The following is a 22,307-nucleotide window of genomic DNA, read 5'->3' as shown; positions in this document are numbered from 1 at the left end:
TACATATGCGCAGGAATGAGCATGTTGCCCCAAAATATCAATGTTTAAAGCAACCAACCTTAACTTACATTATTCATAAACTTTTCTCTTCTTTAGTTATGCTGAACACGTTTATTTTTCTATTCCTTGCATTAACTTGGACATAGGTTAAGCGCTTTACCTGAAACATGCTACCGTGTGCCTTTAGTCGTCCTTCTATCACAGCATCTCTTTCAGGAAAGCTCTCCTGCCGCTGCGTCGAGCCTCCTCCACTTTTGGCCGCAGCTTTGCCCTTCTCTGTTAGATAAATCTTCCCAGAAGTAGATATTCAGTTCCTTGCAGTCTCTAGCATCTTTTTGCTCCCTTCATATGTAGTTTCGAACAGTCGTCGTAGCAAACTGTGTGATTCTGGGCTGTTCCGTGTTCACCAGGACCGACGGCCACATCTTCCGTGTCCTCGTTTTCTCTCTTTTAATCTGTAATCTGAGACCCCATCTTATTTTGTACCTTGCATTTTCTCAACATACTTTTTCGGGGGAACTATTTTCGCTCATCAAAGGTTTATTTTTATTTTTTTTCCTGCATTTTTACAATCATCTCTGTTTTCTTTGACAGCTTTAGTATTGGCTTCTATGCGCCATTCAAAAGTCTTGGCCCGCTTGTCTTGCTCGTCAAACGTTTTAAGTATTGTTTGAACGGCTTCAAGTGTGCTTTTGTTGCTGGCTTCTTCTTTTCCCATTCTCTTTTGCGCCCCCTTTCTTTAATTTCTTGGGGCTGGGGTTTGGCAGCAGTGTGTGTTCGTGATTATAGGTTGTTTTACCTTCCATCTCCTCCTGTAGTGCTGCGAGGCCTCAATCGTGATCCAGCATGGTAGCGTTTTTAGCATTAGCCATTTTTTTTCAAACAACTCGATGTGGGCTTAACTAAACTGTCCGAAAGTTATTTATACATATCAAGTTTTGTTTACTACAATTGTGAATTGCATCGTATCGTAATCGTATTTTCAGACTTAATGTGTCATTTTCTTAAAGACCCTGCTGCTCACTCCGCCATCTTGGATCGAAGACTTCCGAGCTCGTGAGTCCTGCCTGTCAGTGTGTCAGCAGCAGCGCAGGAAGAGCCCCTTTCCTACCTGAGGCAGAACTCCGGTGGAAGCAAATCATTCACTATATCAATCAGTGTGGTGATGGTGATGAAAACACTGATGATATCTCCAGTGGAGTTATCTAATTGATTACTCTTCCCATCTTTACAACGCCATTGCCATTACTGCCAAAAAATGCGGCGCGTTACGATAATTGAAGCTCTTTATTTATTTTTTTTATATATCAGATCAACCAGATCTACGAGCCGAGAGGCAAAGATTGTTTTAACTGTTTAAATTGGTTAGTCGGCCTAAGACAGTCGCATAAATGACGACGATTGGCCGAGGTACAGTCAAATTTCATGGTGAGCCAATCAGAGGTCGAGGTGGGCGGGGGCTGTTTACAGAAATTCGAAAGCACACAAAGACTGACACAAATGAGTCAGTCAGCGAGAAGCAAGAATGGCGAGCCTAAATAATCCAAAGGTAGCCTAAATGGAAGTATAGCCATTTCGTTAAACTCAAAGAAATTAAAGGAACGAATAGAATGGTGAAATGTACATTGCGTCCTGGACAAAAGCGCCTCTCCGCGTCGGTGTCAAGTAATTCACATCATTCACAACATCTTCTAAAGATGCAAAAGTAACGCAAGTTACTTTCCGCAGTAACTAGTTACTTTTGTAATTTGTAAAGGAGTAACTGGTTTAGTTACTTTTTGGGAGAAACGGTAACTGTAACTAATTGCTTTTTAAAACTTGCCTAACACTGGTTATTGTTCAATGGCCCGAGGTTGTTGTTTTTTTTTTTTTTTTTGGTAAAGTGAGACTCCGCCCCGCCCAATGTCAGATGATTGGCTCCGCTCCCAGCAGACGATGGAGGGAGGGACTTGGATGAGGCAGCACAGAATTATCAATAATGGAGGGCTTATATCTAATATAATATAAGGAAGTACAGCAGGACAGCCCTTTTGCCCCACACCGGAAGGTAATGGGTTTGGTTCCCGGCCTGGGGCCTTTCTGTGTGAAGTTTGCATGTTCTCCCTGTGTCGGCGTGGGTTTCCCTCCACCGTCCAAAGACATCATGTTTGGGTTAACTGGTGACTCTAAATTGTCCGTAGGTCTGAGTGTGAGGGGTTGTTGGTCTCTGTCTGTTGGCCCTGTGATGGACTGGCAGAAACGGGTAATCGGTGAATGAATTAGGATGATGGTGGTTGTGCTCAGAGTGAACAGTAGGGGTCAATGTGACTCTTATCTTCCTCTGTTCCCTTATTTTATGTTTTTGTTTTGTGTCTTAACCTTGGTGGAGCACTTACCTGAGGAAATGCATTTTCTATCTATCCACACCTGGAGGAGGAAGATGAAAAACATTTTGTGCTTGTGTGTCATTATTGTTCCATTCTCTGCTCTAATGTATATTGCTATTGCTGTTTGTTGTTGTTTTTTCCAAATAAAAATCTCATAATGAGAACAAACTAAACATTTTCTTAAGTTCTTAAGTTTCTTAAGAACAGGATGTGATCAATAATGTGATCCAGATCCACACTGGAACAAACTAGAAGCTGAAATTTGAGTGAAACTGCGTTTTATTGGTAATTCTATCAAACATAGATGCTTCTGAACAGTTGCTCTTTGAAGTAAATAAACTAAGTGTGTCCAAAGATTTAATTTTTCCCACCCATCCAGCTCACAAAAATAACCCTGAAAAGGCTCAGTGACCTATGACCCTCATTATCTCTTCAGTTTCAGATTAGGCATTAAATTACAACAGAACTTAATGAGCATTTAATAAAAAAATATACAAAACAGATTTTTTTTTGTCTTTTAAAGAATATGCTGCTATCTTAACGTAGAAAAACATCTTCCACAGAGACAGTGTAAACAGCAGAAAGGTCTCACTCCTAATCACAAAATGTTTTTCTTTCTGGAGTTTTTCCCCTCTTGAGCATTTCTGACACCAACAAAGTGGAGGACCTATCAAGTTCTACCCATTAACACTAAACACACAAGACTAAAAGGACCAGGATGTATTGTTACGCAAGCAGGAACAAAAAGGAGTAAAAAACAGCAGTAAACATCAGACTGATCAAAACTCAACCTTCAAACAGAAAAAGGGAAACGTCCATAAGTTTGTTTCATCCTCCATCACATATGCTGCATTTCCCACCATGCCCCTGTTCACCCTCACTGAAGGACACACTTCCCCCTTACAGACTCAGAGGGGGGTGAGGCATAAGGGCGATGAGGAGGACATGATGAAGATTCACCTCAACCTGTTCATCTGTCTGAGGATTCAGTACCAGTGAAGAAGGAAATGCCAAGTTTGATTTTTTGTTTAGCGAACATTTGTTTTTATTTCAAGACAAAACAAGATTCGGTGATGATGAGGAGGATTTTCTTCTTTGATCTGACATTTCAGACTGAGTCAGATGACCTCTGAGGTCATCCCAACTGCCTGTACGGTCCCTTTAAAAGATGACATTATAAAAGACTTTTAAATTAGATTTTTTTCTAACAGGCATTTCTGTTTACTTTTATTGTTGTTATTGTTGTTGTGGCTCCTTAAAGCTCATAAAAGTTGTTTGTTTTTGTATTTTCTTTGACTTGAAAATCATAACAAAGTTATTTGATGAAGCTTGAGATCTAAAACTGAATTTCCTTGTCAACGTCATTGGAGGAGAAGCTCCCATTGAGTGCGTAAATGGCTGTTTATGTGTCTGTAGTCAGACAGGAAGTGATTTTTCACTGCGCTGGTTTGTTCGCATCTTTGGAACCTGAAGGTCTTTGACGATGTTTGGTTTCGTTTGATGTGATGAAAATTCAGTAGAAAAGTTTTGGCTACAGACATTACAGACAGATGTTAAAACATCTGGATCACACGGCCTTTAAACGTGGAGTCTGGACCTGATTAGACTACCTCCGTTCCAGGCGGTGATCTCATCTCCTCTGATTGGCTGAGCCGCTTCCATTCAGGTGAAGATCAGAGCTCAGAGGTCAGGGAGAGTGTGCTCTGTTAGCTTCCTGCCGCAGGTCGGCCTTTTGTAGGACGAAGTGCTATGAGGAGGCGAGGACAAGGACAAGGAGTGGGACGAGTGTCATGCCGAACAGCAGGGGGAGGCGAGGGAGTGCGAGGCCAGAGCCGCCTGTGGTGTCATCCGTCAGGAAGGGCTCCGGAGACTCATACATCGAGTCATCTGAGAGAGGAAAGAAAACAGAGACATGTCCCCTGACCTCCACGACACAGGAACACATTCACCATATCCTACAGGCCACACCCTTACAACTCTGAGTCACTCTGGTACTAAACCTGAGTCCCTGCCCACTACACACTGTACATCAACATGCTCAGGTAATAAAATGGTAACTATGAAAGGTCCATGTTTCAACCTAAACTGAACCCAAAACCTTCTTTGTTGTTTATCCATCTCCTCTCTAAGGCTTCTCTCTAGTGACAAGATGTCAGTCAGCCAATCAGAGGAGAGGCTCTTTTAATAAAAATTTATCCTGATTTTTATCCTGATCCATGTTGTCATCATAATGATGTATACGGACTTCAGACTCACTGGTGGGTTTGACATAGACTTTGAGCTTCAGACAGGGTTTCCCTGCCAGGTTGGAATGAGGAGAGGCTGCAGAGGAGACAGACCAGATCAATCAATAACAACCAAAACAGCAGTAGCAGTTATCTTCAGTACTCCACAGCGCTTGGAGATACTCACAGATGTAGTAATACTCGTGGCCCGGCCTGAACTCAAAGCCCAGACTAAATGGTGTGAAGAGCTGGAACTTCTCGGAAAACTTGAGGGGGCCGCTGGTACTCAGTGGGCGGTTACATTCCCAGCGTTTGAATCCCTTCCTGTGATGGTCACAGCTCGTGTAGCCGTCATAGTTGACCATGTACAGCACATAGTTCTCCATGTGCTCCGCAGGCCACGTCCCCTCATAGTGAGGACAGTAGATGTCCAGGTAGTCGTTGATGGTGACCTCCACCGTGTACTCGCCATGAACAAACCTGAGGACAGAAAAACAATGTCAGAGTCGCCACATCCCCTCTGACCTCAGAGCATCACTTTCTGTGTGAGATTACACCTCCAGGAGCATTTCCTGAAACTGTAAGGAACAGCAGCTATTTCTGGCACTAATGAGCCTCCGTAATAAGACCAGCAGATCAATGACAAAACACAGTGTGACTTTCACTGATTCACAACCCATGTGGCATGAATGCAATGGTCAGGCGTCGTTGATTGTTTCCTCCTATAGGTCAAAGGTAAAAGAAATTTTAAGTTAAATCTGACTCTTTCCTTGTCAATGTAGCTCAGGAGCAAGATCCGGACGAGGACCATGTGGATCTGAATGATGGACTGTCCAAGATAGATTAGGACTTAACCCACAGAGTTTATTATTCCTGCCCAGTCACATGATCAGTTCTCTCAGGAAACTATGTTACTGTGTGCATGAAAGTAGCGCACACACACACACACACACACAATAACAGACCCATGTTCATTGTAACAGGAGGTGAAGGGGGGGAGTGACTTAAACATTTTCCTAACTGTCAATCAAATTTGCTCCCCCCGCCCACATAATTGAACCCCCACCACCACCACAAATAAAAACAATATGAACAATAGGAGGCAGTTTCATTGTGCTTTCTGAGAAATGAAGCCTGTCAAACACACACACACACACACACACACACATACACGGAGTGACCCCTCCCCTCATGAGGTTCACATGGCCCCTTTTGGCTCTGCCCCCTATTATCTTTAGTCCTACCAATCATCCTCTCTTAGCGGGGAGGGGTCGAAACACAGTAGACAAGGAAAAATCTGGAATGTGTAAATCCAAGTCCTACTGGATCCTGCGGGAATTTAAAATTATGGAACACATTATTGTTTCAAGGAGAGATATTGTCCTTGAAAGTCCTGAAAAAGTAATTGACAAAATGACAAAGTTGAGAAAAATTCAAATCCAGCTTCTGATGGAGGAACAAAGTCTCCTGGAAAACCTGGAAATGGAACAGAGAAGATCATTTCTACTTCTTGAAAACATCTGGAACAGAACAAAAAGAGATCCTGGAGAAGGTGTTTGGATGTGCCTTGTGAGACTCTGGGTCCTGAAAATAAAAGACAGATATCTGAAGCTCTGAGGCTTAGAGGACGGTTGTGTTGCCGGCTGTCTTTTTATCATTTCTAGTAACTCTGGCCTGATGCCGGCTCAGTGCCAGCTCAGTGCTGGCTGCCACAATGCTTCACACTGAAGAAAATCCTGGAATTACAAGCATCCTCTGAAATCAGCTCAGACACACTGAGACTCATTTGAGTTTACAGTGAGGCAAAGGAAATATGACCCCGCCCATTAACAAATTGCAGCTCTGCAGGTTTGGACTTTATTTTTCTGGATAAGGAATGCTAGTTGACTCTTTCTGTCTAGAGGAATGAGAAAATAAAAATTAAAAATCTGTCCTAGTACCTGATCACTATGTCAACTTGTCGTCTTAACAAGCTTTAATGAAGGACTGTGAAATAAAATAACCAGCGTTTCCCTAAAACGAAGAAGAAGCTGATGTGAGGTCTGTGAACCTCTCCGCTGTCATGGAGGCAGCTTGCTGGTCAATCTTTCTCTTTCTCTGTGTAAACAAGGCCAATGATGCAGGCACATGCTAGCCCATCAAAGCTCAGTTGTGTGTGTGTGTGTGTGTGTGTTGGGGTGGGGTGATGGTGGAAGTGATTGGCAGCTTCAGCTAATTGAAACAAACAAATTGAGCAGGATGCAGTCGCCATGGCAACCAAGAGATGCCCTGTCAGAGCTGTAAATCAAATAATTTGAGAGAGACAAATTAATACATGGATATATAAGATAAGATCGCTCACTCCCATACACAGGCACACATGCCATGCACACGCAGATACACACCTAAAAAAACTAAACCTTGGGGAGTTTCGGTCCCCTTTTCGGTGATGTTTGATCAGGATCAGGTGAAAACCAGGTTCAGGTTAAAAGTCCAGAAGTCTAAAAGGAGCAAGGTCAAGTTCTCCAGGACTGACAGTAAAACTGGATACTGGTCTCAGTTACCAGAGAGCAACTAGGACCAGTTGCTGAGGATGAATACATGAAGAGGATCAGATGGTTTCATGGGACCAGCTCAGACTCAGCTTCAGGTTTCATTAGTGCTGCTCCAGACTACTAGTAGGGGGGCTGCTGGGGGGCTAAGGGTGCTGCTAGCTAACTTCATGGCAATTACACACTCTTCCATTTTGGGAAGCTTCAGTGTGGAGTTGATGGAGCTCATCGATCAGCAGGACGCCCCAACCTGCTGAACCCGACATGTTTCTGTTTGATTTCCATCCATCTGCCTCGGGGGGACAGGAGGGGGACTGTGACCAATCAATGGGCTGGGGCATCTCTGCCCCACCCACCCCCACAGAGGGAGGAGGGTTACTGAGAGGACATTCTGTTCCCACTGAATCTGGATTCTGTGAAGGAACCTGGGTTAAGTCCTGCACCGAACTGGTGTGAACAGGACTTAACTGGACTACTGATGCACATCAGACAGGAAACCCTCAGCTGTGAGAATTCAGGTTGACCAGGAACAAGCTGCAGGTACGATCAGTTATCCATCAGCAGAAAAAAAAAACTGATAAAAGTCTAATTTAAAATGCAGTTGTCACCTGAACACATCATTCTTCACCTTAAGCGTTGACACATTTTGTATTGTTGTTTACACATTTGGAGACAAATTTTCTCAAAACAAACAATGAAAATTATTCAAATTCAATGTCACTACACAGGACAGTTTCAATGTCACTGTTGGCATCACTCATATCAAAAATCAGGTGAGGTGTGACTCCTCCCCCTCAGTTTAAAGGTGACAGGAAGTTGATTGAAGAGACAGAGTTGCTCTCTGCTTTAGAAATAATAGCCTCTTCTGACTGCAAATGATGACAGAGGTGGCGGAGGGCGGAGGTGGGGGCTGTAAAAGGTTAGAGGTCAATGGTGTTTGATTTGTGGCTCTCCGGAGTGTGAAACCTGAAACCTCACCACTCTGCAGACAAACTGAGCACGTGCAGAATCAAATCTTATTTTTGGAAAAGACACGAGTGAGAGTCATTTCGGTGGTGCCTCAAGATTTTACAGAACCAACACATTAAAACTGTCACATATGAAAGATCAACGGAAACATAACTGATGTCAGTTTATGTTTCACATCAAGAGAATAAATAATATTTTATCAATTTCAAATGATATTCAGATTGAAGTTATAAAATAAAATTTAAGATGATAAAAACATGAGTTTCAGATTTGCAGTTTCTTAAAAGGAAGGTTCGATTTTTATCATTACACTCCAAAAATCCCATGAAAAACCTGAATACAAAATTTACTTCTAATTTTAATGAAAATTAAATAATTATGATGAGAAACTTGAACTTGAACAATAAGAAGAGACAGATTTTAACTTACTGCTCATCTCCATCAGTTATTAAATAAATATCTTAATATACGAAATCCATTTTTGTTTCATAACTGTTATATTTCATATTATTAATGCTATGTGTTCATTCACAGATGTAATGGCTCATTGCTTTACAGAGTCTGCAGGCGTTTGTTTCATCGTTCTTTACAAAAAATGTAAAGAACAATTATTAACCATGTTGTTTAGCATTTGAATATTGGTCTCATAAAGAACCTCTAAAATCTGAATATTCAGTGGTCCTTGCTTGAAAATATCATAAAGGGTTTGACAGAAACAGTATCAAAGACACATTTTGGTGAATAACATTAGTCACTATGAAGATAAATAATATGAATAATAATTGTTTCAGGTCTGAAAAAGTTAATGTTTTCAGTTTTTAGATTTATGGTATGTTTTACAGGAAAAACTTTTCCACATTGAGTAAAATAAAGTATTATTTTAAATCGCATTACCTTAAATACAAATATTAGACGAATTAAAAATAGTTCAGTTATTATTAATGTGGTAACTTTATAATTAAAGTCATAATGATTTAAATATTTTGAATTTCAGTAAGACACACACGCGCACACTATTATTATTAATAATAATTATTATTATTAATAATAATAATAATAATAACAATAAAAAATAAAATATTTATTTCTTCAGATTCAGTGATTGTAAAATATTTTGTTTCAACATCTCTTTTATGGTTTAAACCGTCAGGTCATTTATAATCTAAAAACCTGATTAACTAAAATAATAAGAAACTTCTAATGAATAATTGTGTCATTGTTAAAACACATTTCATATTTCCAGAGTCGTATACCGATTGAGACTGCTGTTATTTATTTTATTTTATTTTACTTACAGAATATTTGTGCATTTATCAAATACTCCATCATATACTTGAAACATCTTATATATAGATTAGTATTATTATAGATTATTCATTGGTTATTCATTGGTTTTAGATTTTTTTTTACTAATTTATAGCCATTTGGAATTTAAGAAAATATAATTAAAATAACAAAATTTTAATCAGAAAATAAAAATTGTTTTCAATTTAAGTAAAATCAAATTCAGCTAAAAAAGAAAATATAAATAAATATAATGGAAATAAATATCATGATCTCACTTAAACCTTCAGCTCTTAGGTGGATTTAGGTGCATCCGAGAGAAGGTGGTCTGTGGACTCTGGGTCTTGGGGTCTGGGGTCTGGGAGTCTGGGGGTCTGGAGGTGGATTAGTTCTACTTTGTTGACCCCCAATCCCTCCTCCCCTCCTCCACCCTTTGTCCCAGCTGTCAGCGTCGGACACGCTCCACCAATCACACTCCAACATCAAGAAAAGCTGCATCATTCCCAGAATTCCCTGAGAGGACGGAGACATTGCTCCCAAGGTCTTCCAGTTCCAATTTAACAACCACTCCGCCATTTTCACAGTGACGCACAAACACACACAACCACCAAAGATCTGCTGTTTTCTGGATGGCTCTGGTCTGGAGTTTAGGTTAAGTTCCAGACTCTGGGCCCCTGGACGAGGCCCTGTCTCCTAAAGCTCAGACCAGACAGGAAGCTCATGATGACTTTCAGATTCAAACATCATAAGCAAGCTCAAAAGGCTGTAGACGGAGACTTCGAGTATCATATTGGATGAGAAAATCATCAGTAATCACTAACAAACAGCATCTTAGTGACCAATGGTTCAGTCAGATTCTGATCTCATGTTTGAAATGAAACACTTCCTGGTCTTTGACCTATCAGCAGAGTACAAACCATTCCTGCTCTTGGCGCCCAGCGGGGGCTGCGATGGATGCCTACCCCGTCTTATCAGCACCTCGACATGGCCTGGATTACACAGCCCCAGTGGCTGCTGGGATTTCTGCTAATCCGACCACTCATTAATATTTAACAAAAATCCTGCCAGGGGACGCAGAGATGAGGAGACCAGAGCTCAGGGCTGCGCTCTGGTTGGACAGGCGCCACTGTTGTTGTCGTCTAGGCCTCCGACAAACTAATCAGCTTCTACTCCGGTTGCATGTGTTGAGCTGCTGAGCCTGTCACTCACAGTGTATAGACAAACCTGACCAGTGGACACAACGACTGGGCAGCAACTCTGGGCCAAAGGGACGTTCTGACAGGGCAAGATCTGGGCCACATCTGGTTCAAAGGCAACTCCACCTGGACCGCTGTTGGGCCGACATTTACAGCTGGATTCAGAGGAGAGTACTGAGATTTATGTAATGGAACACATACACAACACAACCCTGCAGTCATCCTCAGTAAAATTGTGTCCCCCATGTGTTGTGCTGAAGTGTCCTCTGAGTCCCAAGCATCAACTAACACAATTAATCACAAAAATAATCAGCAGACTAGACGTGGGTTCAAAGACTGGACTTTGTTTCTTCCTGTTTCTAACTCTAACCCTAACCTGGCCCTGGACGGCAGCTGAGCTTTAACCTATATGAGTTCTGGACCCTGAGAACCTTGAGTTGTGGTCTAAACCTTGAAATCTGAGGCTCTGTGAAGTACCGTCTCTGATGACACATCTGACAGGATGTGGCAAGGCCGCACATCTGGTCATGATACTACAGCTCCCAGCATGCCATGGAGCTCTGAGAGTACAGAGAGAAAGGAAGGAACCCTGAACAGTCTGCACCTTGTTTCCTACCCAACCTACAAGTCATCACCATGGCAGTCAGGGAAGACTTCACCATAGCAACACTCTCCAGGGAGCCCTGAGCTGACTCAGGTGAGAGAGAGAGCGAAAGGAAGGAAGGGAGCAAGCGAAGGAGGGAGGGAGGAGAGACAGCTGTTTTGCTCATGAACACCTGTCTAATGTCAATGTATATTTCACATGCGAGTTAAATTAGTGAAGTAAACCTTCAAATCACTCACACACACACACACACACACACACACTATCAATTATTTCTGGATGTTGAAAGCCATCTGCAGACAGTCGGCCAATCAAATACCCCCCTGAACCTTCAACCAATCAGAACCCTTACATTGCCAGCCAATCAGGGCGCATGGATCACAGTAACCAGGGCCAAACACCTATCTTCCTTTCTCCTTACCTTCTCTCCTCATACACTTCTTATTTCCTCTTTTGTCTTTGTTTATGATATAGAATCAACAAGTAATATTGTGTGCATCTGTTTGTGAGTGAGTGTGGATTTGTGTGTGCGACCAGGCGAAGGTTTAAGCAGCTGCATATTCTCTGTTGGCTCCGCCCCAGCTGTCAGGCTTCTTCTTATTCTTCTCTTTTCATTCATTCACAAACTAAATCTGTCTTTTCTTCACCCTCTCTTCTTCCACCTGAGCCGTTGTTCCTGAGGCGGTGGCAGTGGCGTTGTTGTGTGGCTGCAGCTCCAGAGTTAATGGGATTATGCAGATGGAAGCGTCTGAAGTGTTAAATGGAGATTATGGAAACGGTCGAGCAGATCAGACCCTCACTCTCTCTCTCTGAGGAGACACAAAGAGGAGTAGCTGCTGTGAGGTCAAAGGTCAGCCTGTGATTGACAACTCCATGCTCACAGACACTGACCTGGTGCTGATCCTGGTCCTGACTGGGAGTTGAGTTCTAAGTCCTGATCCTCTGACCAGAGAGACCAGGTTAAGACCAAGACTAGATTCGGGGCTGTGGACTCATGACTGTCTCATGTGGACCTGTCTGAGCTGGCTGAACTGATCCTGGTCTGGCTGTGAGCTGCTGATACCACTGTCAACCGTGGTCACACGACCAGGGGTCAGATGGCCCGAGTCGTGTTGCAACTCTTGAGCAGCTTCAGAAAAACATTAACTTTTCAATATCAGACGACATTGTGATGTCATAGGCTGACGTCCTCCATCCAATGTTAATAATGAACTGAATATTCTAAGCAAGAAACATGGCAGTTGGAGAAAGAAGAACGGTGTCAGCGTTTCACGCTCTGATTAATGTGATGTCTTAACGAGGTTTACATAACACATACAGACACACACAAAAACACTAACTCCTTGTTTTCTGATGACAAGAAATGTGAGATTTGAATTTGGATTCCGTCCATGTTTTGGCCCCTCAGATGCAGAAAACTTAAGACCTTCAGACCAAGAGAACCCTAGACGCTTAGATGCAGAGACCTTCAGACCCTCAGCGCTTCAGACCTTTAGACCCTGAGACCCTCATACCTTCAGACCTTCACACCCTGGACTTAGTGTTGCAGTCTGTGGGTTGTCATTCATATCAATGATGTTAATGATTATTGATTAGCCTGTAGAAAGCACAAACCAAAACCTCATATTGGCATCAGACTCAAACCTGTTCCTAACCTGCTCCAAAACAGCTACAGTCCTGTTCCAGTCCTGATCTAGTCTTGGTCCAATCCTGGTGTGGTCCTGGTCCAGACCTGGTCCTGCTTCAACTCTGATTGCTCTGCTCTCTGCTCTGATTGGTAGATTCAATGATTCATGAGTTGTCTCCAAGCAAGAACTCAGTGTCATTTATAATAAATAACAGACACACTACAACAGCAGCACAAGACTAAAACACACAACTACAACAACACACAGCTACAGCAGGATACAACTAAAGGAGCACAAAACTGTAACACACAACTATGCTCGTTCTCCTTTGATGCTAACAGCTTTAGCTGCCAGACTAATCAGGCCACAAAGGGCTGGACCCACCAGCAACCTTCTGGGCCTGAACCCTCTGGGCCTGAATGTTCTGGTTTTCTGCGTGCCCGTCCACAAATGTTTTGCTTCCAGATTGTTGAAAATTAGCTTTTAAACAACAGAGGGCACGCACACACACACACACACACACACACACACACACACAGAGGTGAATTTAAATTAATTAATCTTCTGAAGGTAAAAACTTTATTTTCGTTATCTCTGGAAATGTATTTGCACATTTACTACTCGTATATTTATTTCGGTATGCTGAATAATAATAGGGGTAAATATTGATACTTAAAATGAAAAATAAATAGAAATATATAACATAGGACAGCACAGCGACATGGTAGTTAGCGCTGTTCCCTCACAGCAAGAAGGTCATGGGTTAGGGTTACTGGGTACTCTGGGTACTCCTGTTAACCTCCCACCACTCTAAATTGCCTGTAGGTATGCGTCTGAGTGCGAGTTGTTGTTCATCTCTGTCTGTCTCTGTGTGTTGACCCTGTGATGGATTGGTGACCTGTCTAGGGTGACCCCACCCTCACCCAGTGTGAGTTGGGATTGGCTCCAGCACATGTGCACACACACACACACGCACACACACACACACACACACACACACACACACACACACACACACACACACATATATATATATATACAGTATATATATATATATATATATATACATACACATACACATACATACACGTGCATACATATATAAATCTGACTTATTTACATCGCGCCAAATCATAACAACGTAACATCAAGGCACTTTACAATAAGCAAGCACTTGGCGACAGTGGCAAGGAAAAACTTCCTTTAAGAGGCAGAGACCTCGGGCAGAACCAGGCTCAGGCCATTTGCCTCGACCGATTGGGTTGAGAGAGAGAGGGAGTGACACACATGCATGTGTGTGTGTGTGTGCGCGCGAGTTTATTTATTTATTTCCCTCTTTTGGCTTTTCCCTATTTGGGGTCCCCACAGCAAGTCAGCTCTGTGACTTGCACGATTGATTTGGCTATACTTTTCACACCAGATAGCCTTACAGTCACAATCCTACTCCTTTATCCGGGCTTGGGACCTGCACAAGCCTACCACTGGATTGTAGCTGGTGTTTGAACTGTAGCCTCTGCATGCATAGCATGGTGTCCGTCATTGAGCTACGTCCCCATTTTTGTTATATAATAATAATGTTTATTATCATTATTATTTCAACTGCTACTCCATCTGCTTGTTCTAAAATGTCAGTTCTTAGTCTGGTGTTTCAGTAAAGTCACGTTTTATTTTCTGATTTGATTTTTTGGGACCGAAACTGACTTATTGTTTTCACTGAGCTATGCTAACAGCTTCCCTCTGCCTCTAGTCTTTATGCTACGCTAAGACTAATCCTGGCTGTGACGCTGATGAAACCTACTTTTTATATCGGGAGTTTTTTATGCCGGGACTCCGGCCTGCACAGGTCTGACACAGAGATCCTGATTGAGGCCTTGAGGGTCCTAGTCTGACCTGTTTGCTCTACTGCTGCTTTTCAGGACGAATTTCATCAGAAAACAGTGAAACCTTGGAGCTTTTCACCTCCTTCATGCTCCTCATCCTCCTCCTCCTCAGAGCATGAAGCCAGGACTTCAAAGTTTCCACAGTGTGTGTGTAGAGCCAATGAATGTGGGTCAGGCATTAAAATGCATGAGCGGATGATGAAGTGCTGAGACATGAGGAGCAGAGAATATAAAAATAACTGGGGGCTCTGACAGAAACTCTCCTGCTGCTGTGCCATTGGTCCATTCACCCACAATGCCAGAACTAGAGAGAGCCCCATTTCCTGTTTGGCGTCTGTCACCAGTGAGACAAACCGTGATGGACCAGGGCAAGAACCAATCGTCAACCAGAATCTGTTGAGAGGACACAGATCCCTCAACTGGACACAGACCACGTAGACCACATGAAACCACATCAGATCACATCAGGCTACGGTAGACCATATCAAAACAATGTTGGGCCACGGTAAACCATTTAAGACCGCATCGGACCACATTACATATCTTTATTCCAAAGACCAGTAAACCACACCACAGTGCACCACACTTCATCACCCACATGACACCACATCTCAAAACATCACAAACTGTTACAGCAAATCACTTTTAAAACCACATCTCACCACGTCAGTCATATCACACCTCTTTAAACCACGTCAGAGAAGGCAACACCACACTGACATCACACTTGGTCACACATGTTACACCGCATCTTTAAACATCACACACATTAAACCTTGTCACAAAATGTAACATCTCATCACCCGCATCAATTTGCCAAACCATGTCTCAGCATCGCACACCTCATGACATCTCACAACAACTATCGGATTTGTGGATTAAGGAACATTTTGTTTGTCTACATTAAACTGTTTCAAATTTAACCCTACATTTTCAGGGCCAGTGTGACATTTGATTGCAGTTTGATTTGAGTTTGACATTTATGCTACATCAGTTGTATTAAAGTTCATTTGGTTTCACTTTTGTGTCTGTGAAAATGACCAGTAGGCATTGGACCTTTTAAAAGCAGTTTTATTCTGGATGATTGATTGGCAATCATCTGCATTGTTAATTGATTCAACTCAGCCGTTTCTGTTGTCAAAACAGAATCGAAGTAAAATTTCATATGAATTATGAATCAAATAATTTCATTTGATGTTTTTCCTTACAGATCAGGAAAATCTTTGGTGTAATTTTATTTATGGATAAAAAAAAATCAGTTCATGATGACATGAAGTAAACTTCCTATTCATCCTGATTCAAACTCACAGAACTTTATTAGAAATTCTACAGATTCAAAAAGAGAAAATACAAACACTGTGTAGAAGAGTCAAAATGTAAGAAATGTCCTGACGACTGAATCTTTTCCTTCACTTCCTGTCGAGCAGAAAATTTATTTTTACTGAATTTCGTCTTGCAGTTGTTTCTGTTCTGTCAACCGGAGGAGACGCTCAGCTGCTCACCGAGCAAGTTGGGGTTTTGGGGGGTTAGCGGGATGACAAAATGAAGGTGCGGGGTCTAACCTCCATTTCAAGAGGCAGAACGAAATGGCGGCTTCAACTGTGAGTTACTGTGTTATACTCTGAAAAACAAACAAACAAACAAACAAAAACAACAACAACAACAACAAAAACTGCCATTTTTTCCCTCCAACGGAACAGAGCAAGAGAAACTTTAAGGGGACATTAGGAGCAAGAAGTATAATTAACATTAATTTATCGATCAAGTCCAAGCAGTACATGTTAAAGGTCCACTACAGTTGAACTGTTTAATGGTCCATACAGTCCATGCGGTCTGAAGGTTTAATGGTCCGTATGGTCTAAAAGTAGATGGATTTCTGGAACTTTATATCACTGTATCACTGCATCAGGATTTGACGGGTCCAGCTCCACTGGACCGCACCTTCAGTTTGTGATCATCATTCAAATTTCAAATTAAAGCAGCACAGGACACATTTTCTGTAGCACTCAGCAGGTAGCCAACTAGCTAAATGCTGATCTCTGGTGTTTTTGGTGTAGGAGAACTGGAGTAGCAGAGGAACAAATAACTTAAACCGAAACTGGGAAACCAGAGTCCGTCAAAGTAACAAGCCGGTAAACTGAGCTGCTGAAAGAAGAACCAGGACCGTAATTTTTCTGTTATTGATCTATATTTCAGTTTCTGTGACCCTGAAGGGTGACTGACAGACGATTGTGGCTCCATGGACCCATCAGAACTCCCCTGTAGTTTGATCTTTATTAAATGTTCATGTTGAAAACACTCAGATACCGTTTCATGTCACATGAGATTGACGATTCAGATCATGTGAGTCACGTTCATCACACGAAAAAACATCACTTTAAATGGAGCACCAACCAAAACAGGAAGGAATAGCTAAAACACACATCTGGTGGAGAAACACGCATACACACACACACACGCAGCTTTGCTCTGTACTCTTTTTTGGTCTCTTCTCTCCAAAATAAAATATAAAACCCTTGACCATCACAGAGCAATGACACGGCTGGCTCTCATTAGACAGTTCAGATAGCAGCCAACCAATCAAAGGACAGAACAGTGAGCTGTTACCCCTCTGCTCCCAAGCGGTGGAGGTCAAAAGACCAGGTCTGTCAGAATTTTAATGTTGACCTCATGTTCTCTCATGTTTTACAGTGTTGCCTAAACCCTGAGAATGAACCATGAGATTTAACCCCCGAGGATGAACCTCGAGGAAAAACTCTGACACTCACTCCTGAGGATTAACCCCGAGAATTAATCCATTCAGTCATTCAGTTGATGGAGAGAAACTGAAAATTACATTTTAAACTGAAATTAATTCTGTTTCTTTTTGAAAAACAAAAGACTCAATTTGGACCTGCAGATAATTTGTATTTCCTGTGATGAACATTTATATTTTTTCTGTTATTTTAGTTTAAAATACACAAGAAAATCTATTTAGCTGAATTGAACTTGAATAGTTAATGATCAGACTGTCACTGATTATCCAATGATTCGCGTTTTGATGTTCATTCACTTACACGCATACTTGATTTGCCCACTCCATCAAGGTGCTGGTGTAATATTACATAGATGTATGTTTTGTTATTATTCCTTTCATTAACTACACCATGAGTCTGAGCACAATTTGATTGTACGCAAATTTACTATAAAACAACAAAGGAAATCCGAATCCGAACCCCCTCAGCTACAAAGACCTGCTGAGGCTCCAGCTGGAGCTGCTTACTCTCTGGGTTTGAGTTTCTGTTTTCTGTTGGTGGATTCTGGATCTACTGCAAACCCAGAATACTGCTCTCACATAAAGAAGATGTGGCCTCCAATTTAAAAAAAAAAAAAAAAAAAAAAGCGGGCCCTCGTGCAAGTCTACTGCGACCGGGGTCAGAAGGTTCAGGACCGAGTTCAGGTCAGGCCCAAACTTTGCTAACAGGGCCCGGTGCGAACTGGAGGATCATCTCGTGTGGAGATGGACTGAAAGGTTCCGAATATCTGGTCTCCGTGGTCTACGGACGTGATGCAAGTCCTTGCATGACTAATAAAACCAGTCTTACCTGGGGTTGGAACTGTTCCAGTAGACCGCGTACCGGTCGGGGAAGACGCGTTCGTCGGTGGCGCAGCAGATCCGGAGCAGCAGACCAAGCAGCAGTAACAGCGGCGGCGGCGGCGACCGCCCGGAGCGCTCCAAGCGCGGCGGAGAGGCGCGGTACGTCCTGGCAAACATCCGCGCGTTAGGACCAGGGATCAAGACCAGAACCAGAACCAGGACACATCAAAACTGCGATTATCCAGAGCCTTGACAAAGTTCCGATATTTAGTTTTACTCAGCCCTGATTAATAACTGGCCAATATAAATGGATTATTGGCGGACGGTTTCCCAGCAGGGAGGGTGATGATGGTCATGATCTTCATTTGCCACTTTGCGGAGACCGATACTCCTGCAAAACCGGGAAATTCGTCCAGTCCAAGTCCGGGAGGACAAACTGTCCCGAAGTTTAATTTTCGCTCAGTCGGAACCAGATCAGCGTCAGATCTGGAGCAGTTCAGAACCAGATCAAAACCAGATGAAAACGATATCAGGAACAGTTAGAGCTGATATCAGCACAAGCTCAGGACCAGGTCAGAACCAGATCAGGAACATATGAGCACCAGAACTGGGCCGCAGGACCGCACAGACACTGGGTCAGCCTGTCCATGTGCGTCCTGCTCTTTCTGCTGGAACCTCAGCTCGATCCCAGATAGGTAGTTTACATCCGTCTCATTCCTGACTAACAGTCTGGCTGTCTCATGTACCCACTCTGAGTCGGACTGAGTCGGGTCCGACAGGAACCGGCCCCAAAGACTCGCTGCTCCTCGACCTTTCACTAAATCTTCCCGCTGCTCTCGGTTCGTTTGGAGACTCCGCTGTTAGTCCGGATCAAGACTGGGTCTCTGGGTGCCTGAACCCGGTCTCAAACTTTCTGCGATTGGCGCTCTAGGTCCGCCCTTAGAAACCCGGACAGGATCGGTCTGGTTCCGAATCACCTCGAACAAAGAAGAAACAGTATCCGACAGAAAGTTAGTCGGCAGCTGCGGGAGGTGCGTTCGCTGTGTTTACCGGCTCAGCTCCTACTGCTCCCGGTGCCTCCAGCTGGGCGGGGCTTCTTTTCCCGGTGCCCCCCTTCCTCCAATAGGAGCCCCAGCACGTGGCCAAAAGTATGTGGACAGCAGCTGGTGTTTCGCTGATTTCTCCTGGTCCGTCAGTCCCCCACAGACCAAGTCCAGCACTGACGCCTGAACTCACAGACCACCAGAGGTTGAATGAGACAGATCAACACGGTGACGTCAGGTAGAGGGACCAGAGGAACATTAGCTGGTCTGAGGAGAAAAGATGAAGACAAAAACACACCTGTTGTACCTGGAACCAGACTGTGATTAGAGCTGATTCTCTGAGGAAGCTCCGCCTCTAACAGTGAGTCAGCACTTATTAATATTTCAGTCAGTATATCAGCTTTGGAGGGAAAACAAGAGTGTATGTGTGTGTGTTGGGGGGCGTTAATGGAGCTGTTCTATTAAACTTTCAGAGAGTCCATGAATAAATGCAGGGTCTGACAGGCATTGAACAACCGCTGGCCATGTGTTCTGAGATAGAGTCATGACATCAGGGTTGAATGAAACCTGAACATGTGGTCCAGCTAGAGCAGCTTGGAGGACCAGGGTTCACACCCAGAGAAACTCATGACAGATCCTGTCTCTGGGCTGATCCCCAAGAGCTGGAGTCCACGGTCCTGTGGGTCAGGTGGCAAGAGGAAGAGGGCGATCGGCTCTGAGGTTGTAGTAACGTGGTGGTTCAGGTTCTGGGTGGAGGAGGAAAATTCAGTATTTGAAGTATTTTCCTACCTGGAGTTGAACATCGTGTTTCTGCTGGTGAGAACACTGAATGAAAAAAGAGGAGGAAACACCCTGTATGGGTGTCTGTGTGTCTTTGTGTCTTTGTGTGTGGATTATGCTAAACTTCCCCCTCTCCTTTGGATTTGTGCAGGATCAATCAGATGTGTTGAAGCGTTTCCTCTGACAACCACCCTGTGTGTCACTGTCCGATAGTGATGTGTCAGTCGTGAACAATACAGCTCTAAGAGCCGGCTCTTTGAAATGAACAACGGAACCAGATCCTACCTGGTTCGGACTCACTTCATTTTCTTTCTGTTCAAGCCGCACGTGATCGGTCAGCTACATGAGCACTGAGCAGGAGGGCCGGTGGCTACACACGGCACAGAGAGAGGTCAGTCACCAGCACAGCCACACAGAGACGCTGGAAACAGGTGGGAACTGAAAATGAGTGGCAGGAAAAGAAGCTAAATTTTGATGCATTTCAGTGTCATTGATCAAGCAAAGTCAGAGTAGGAGACAGAGGCTTCAGTCTACCCACGCCTTGCATATGTGATGGCACAGAGACTGAGTATTGCGGCCACTGAGCGAATCTTCTTTAAAGAGGGAAGGAACAGAAGCAGCCCTTCAAAGCTGAGGCCTTTCTCAGTGCCAATCTTCTCTAAGACTAGCTGAAACTGCTACCTGTTTATTGTGTTATTTTGTTCTTTTTGTATTTATTGTTGTTTCACACTAAATATTTTAAAGTTGATGAATAAATAAGTATACAATCAGAGATTGGATCTTTTTTCTAATTGAGAAGGGTCTTTGTTTTTTCTGTTTTTATTTATTTATACGTTTTTATTTTTTGGAGTACTCTGCTCAATGTTGAGTATAATAAGATATATGAATAATGAGCATTTGATATAATGTAAGTTTTTTACATTTTGTAATTAATTTTACATATAATTGTACTTTATTTATGATAATAAATTAATTTAAGCAACAAGAAAATCTGAGGAGCCACTTGAGTCGGCTCTTTTTAGTGAGCCGTGCCAAAAGAACCGGCTCTCTAACCAAAGCCGGAATTCCCATCACTACTGTCCAACACGGAAATGGGTGGTGTGTCTGTGTGTGATTTTGTCTGATTGTTTGCATCCCCATCGTCGATTATCCTTTCCCATGTCCAGTCTTTACATCAGTCTTTCAATGCATTATTTACATTTACATTTAACACCACTACATTAATGACATAGAGCAATGAACTGACTCATCAGTGATTAATCAGTTGATCAGAAAGTGATGAAGACTCTGTAAAAGATGTGGCTCCAGTTTTTTATCATAAAATCTGACAGATCATTGTAACGTCAATCTGACAATGACCTTTGGTGTACGAGTTCATCTTTTTATCCAGTTAGACCATAAAGTTAATCATTTCTGAACATGTTAACAGTGATAACTGTTTATTAAGAAGGTTTCAGTGAGTATGGATCTTCAGGTCTTCAGTTCCTGGATCCAGATGTTGAACCCTGACACCCAATCACTAATGCAGCCGCTCTGTTGTACCACATCCAAAAGAAGGGGGTCAAATGCTTCCCGGTCTGGATGCTGAACTGGACTCAGACCTTTCAGACACTTGGGCCCAATTCAAAACTAGCCCTCTCCCCCCTCTTCCCCTTCAGTATGCCACATTAAGGGTAATCACAAAGCAAGTATGGTTGAGTGAAAGTAAACTGTTAAACCCTCAGAGTCTCTATCAGAGCAGGTTTTCTGCTGTCACAGGAGGCAGTCCAAAAGGACTTCCGAATGTAAGAATAAACAGCTGAAGTTCAGATCTTCAGAAAATTAGTTATTTTAAGTTACAAAAGAAGAAAATATTAATTTGTCCCAAAGATCAATTTGATTTTCAGTCTAACACATCCTTAAATTCAGGTTCAAGAAGATTTTTTTTTTGCTGTGAGTTTTGCATTCATACACACACAAAGATTTCAAAACAAATATAGCATCTGACCACATAAACCAGAAATCATGTTAAAATATACTCAAGGAACCATCAATAAAAGACCACAATAAGAAGGTTGAGTGTTGGGTTCCGGGCCTGGGGCCTTTCTCTGGAGAGTTTGCATGTTCTCCCTGTGCAGGTTTCCTCCCACCATCCAAAGACATCATGTTTGGGTTAACTGGTGACTCTAAATTGTCCGTAGGTCTGAGTGTGAGTGTGAGTGGTTGTTGGTCTCTGTGTGTCGGC

The 22,307-nt window shown here is 42.8% G+C and overlaps 1 protein-coding gene across 1 annotated transcript; it reads right to left on the bottom strand.

The window, feature by feature from the left end:
• Positions 1-3,018: 3,018 nt before the first annotated feature.
• LOC115042391 (ephrin-A2-like) lies at positions 3,019-19,256 on the bottom strand. The gene is made up of 4 exons (XM_029500597.1): positions 18,268-19,256; positions 4,779-5,071; positions 4,623-4,688; positions 3,019-4,253 (listed from the first exon to the last, which is right to left on the bottom strand). The coding sequence occupies exons 1-4, from the start codon at positions 18,435-18,437 to the stop codon at positions 4,114-4,116; spliced, it is 669 nt and encodes a 222-aa protein (XP_029356457.1). The 5' UTR covers positions 18,438-19,256; the 3' UTR covers positions 3,019-4,113.
• Positions 19,257-22,307: the final 3,051 nt, after the last annotated feature.

Source organism: Echeneis naucrates, chromosome 4 (assembly GCF_900963305.1).
Source record: "Echeneis naucrates chromosome 4, fEcheNa1.1, whole genome shotgun sequence".
NCBI classification, from domain to species: Eukaryota; Metazoa; Chordata; class Actinopteri; order Carangiformes; family Echeneidae; genus Echeneis; species Echeneis naucrates.
The sequence above is the reverse complement of the archived record's forward strand: the minus strand, read 5'-3'. Positions and strand labels throughout refer to the sequence as shown.

What these genes read in the sequence shown, in the direction of transcription:
- LOC115042391 (XM_029500597.1), bottom strand. Translation starts at nt 18,437, where the DNA reads ATGTTTGCCAGGACGTACCGCGCCTCTCCGCCGCGCTTGGAGCGCTCC. An exon ending in TGGAACAGTTCCAACCCCAG is followed by an intron (nt 5,072 to 18,267) that starts GTAAGACTGGTT and finishes TTCTGTCCTCAG; the next exon opens with GTTTGTTCATGGCGAGTACA. An exon ending in CCACGAGTATTACTACATCT is followed by an intron (nt 4,689 to 4,778) that starts GTGAGTATCTCC and finishes TCTCCTCTGCAG; the next exon opens with CCTCTCCTCATTCCAACCTG.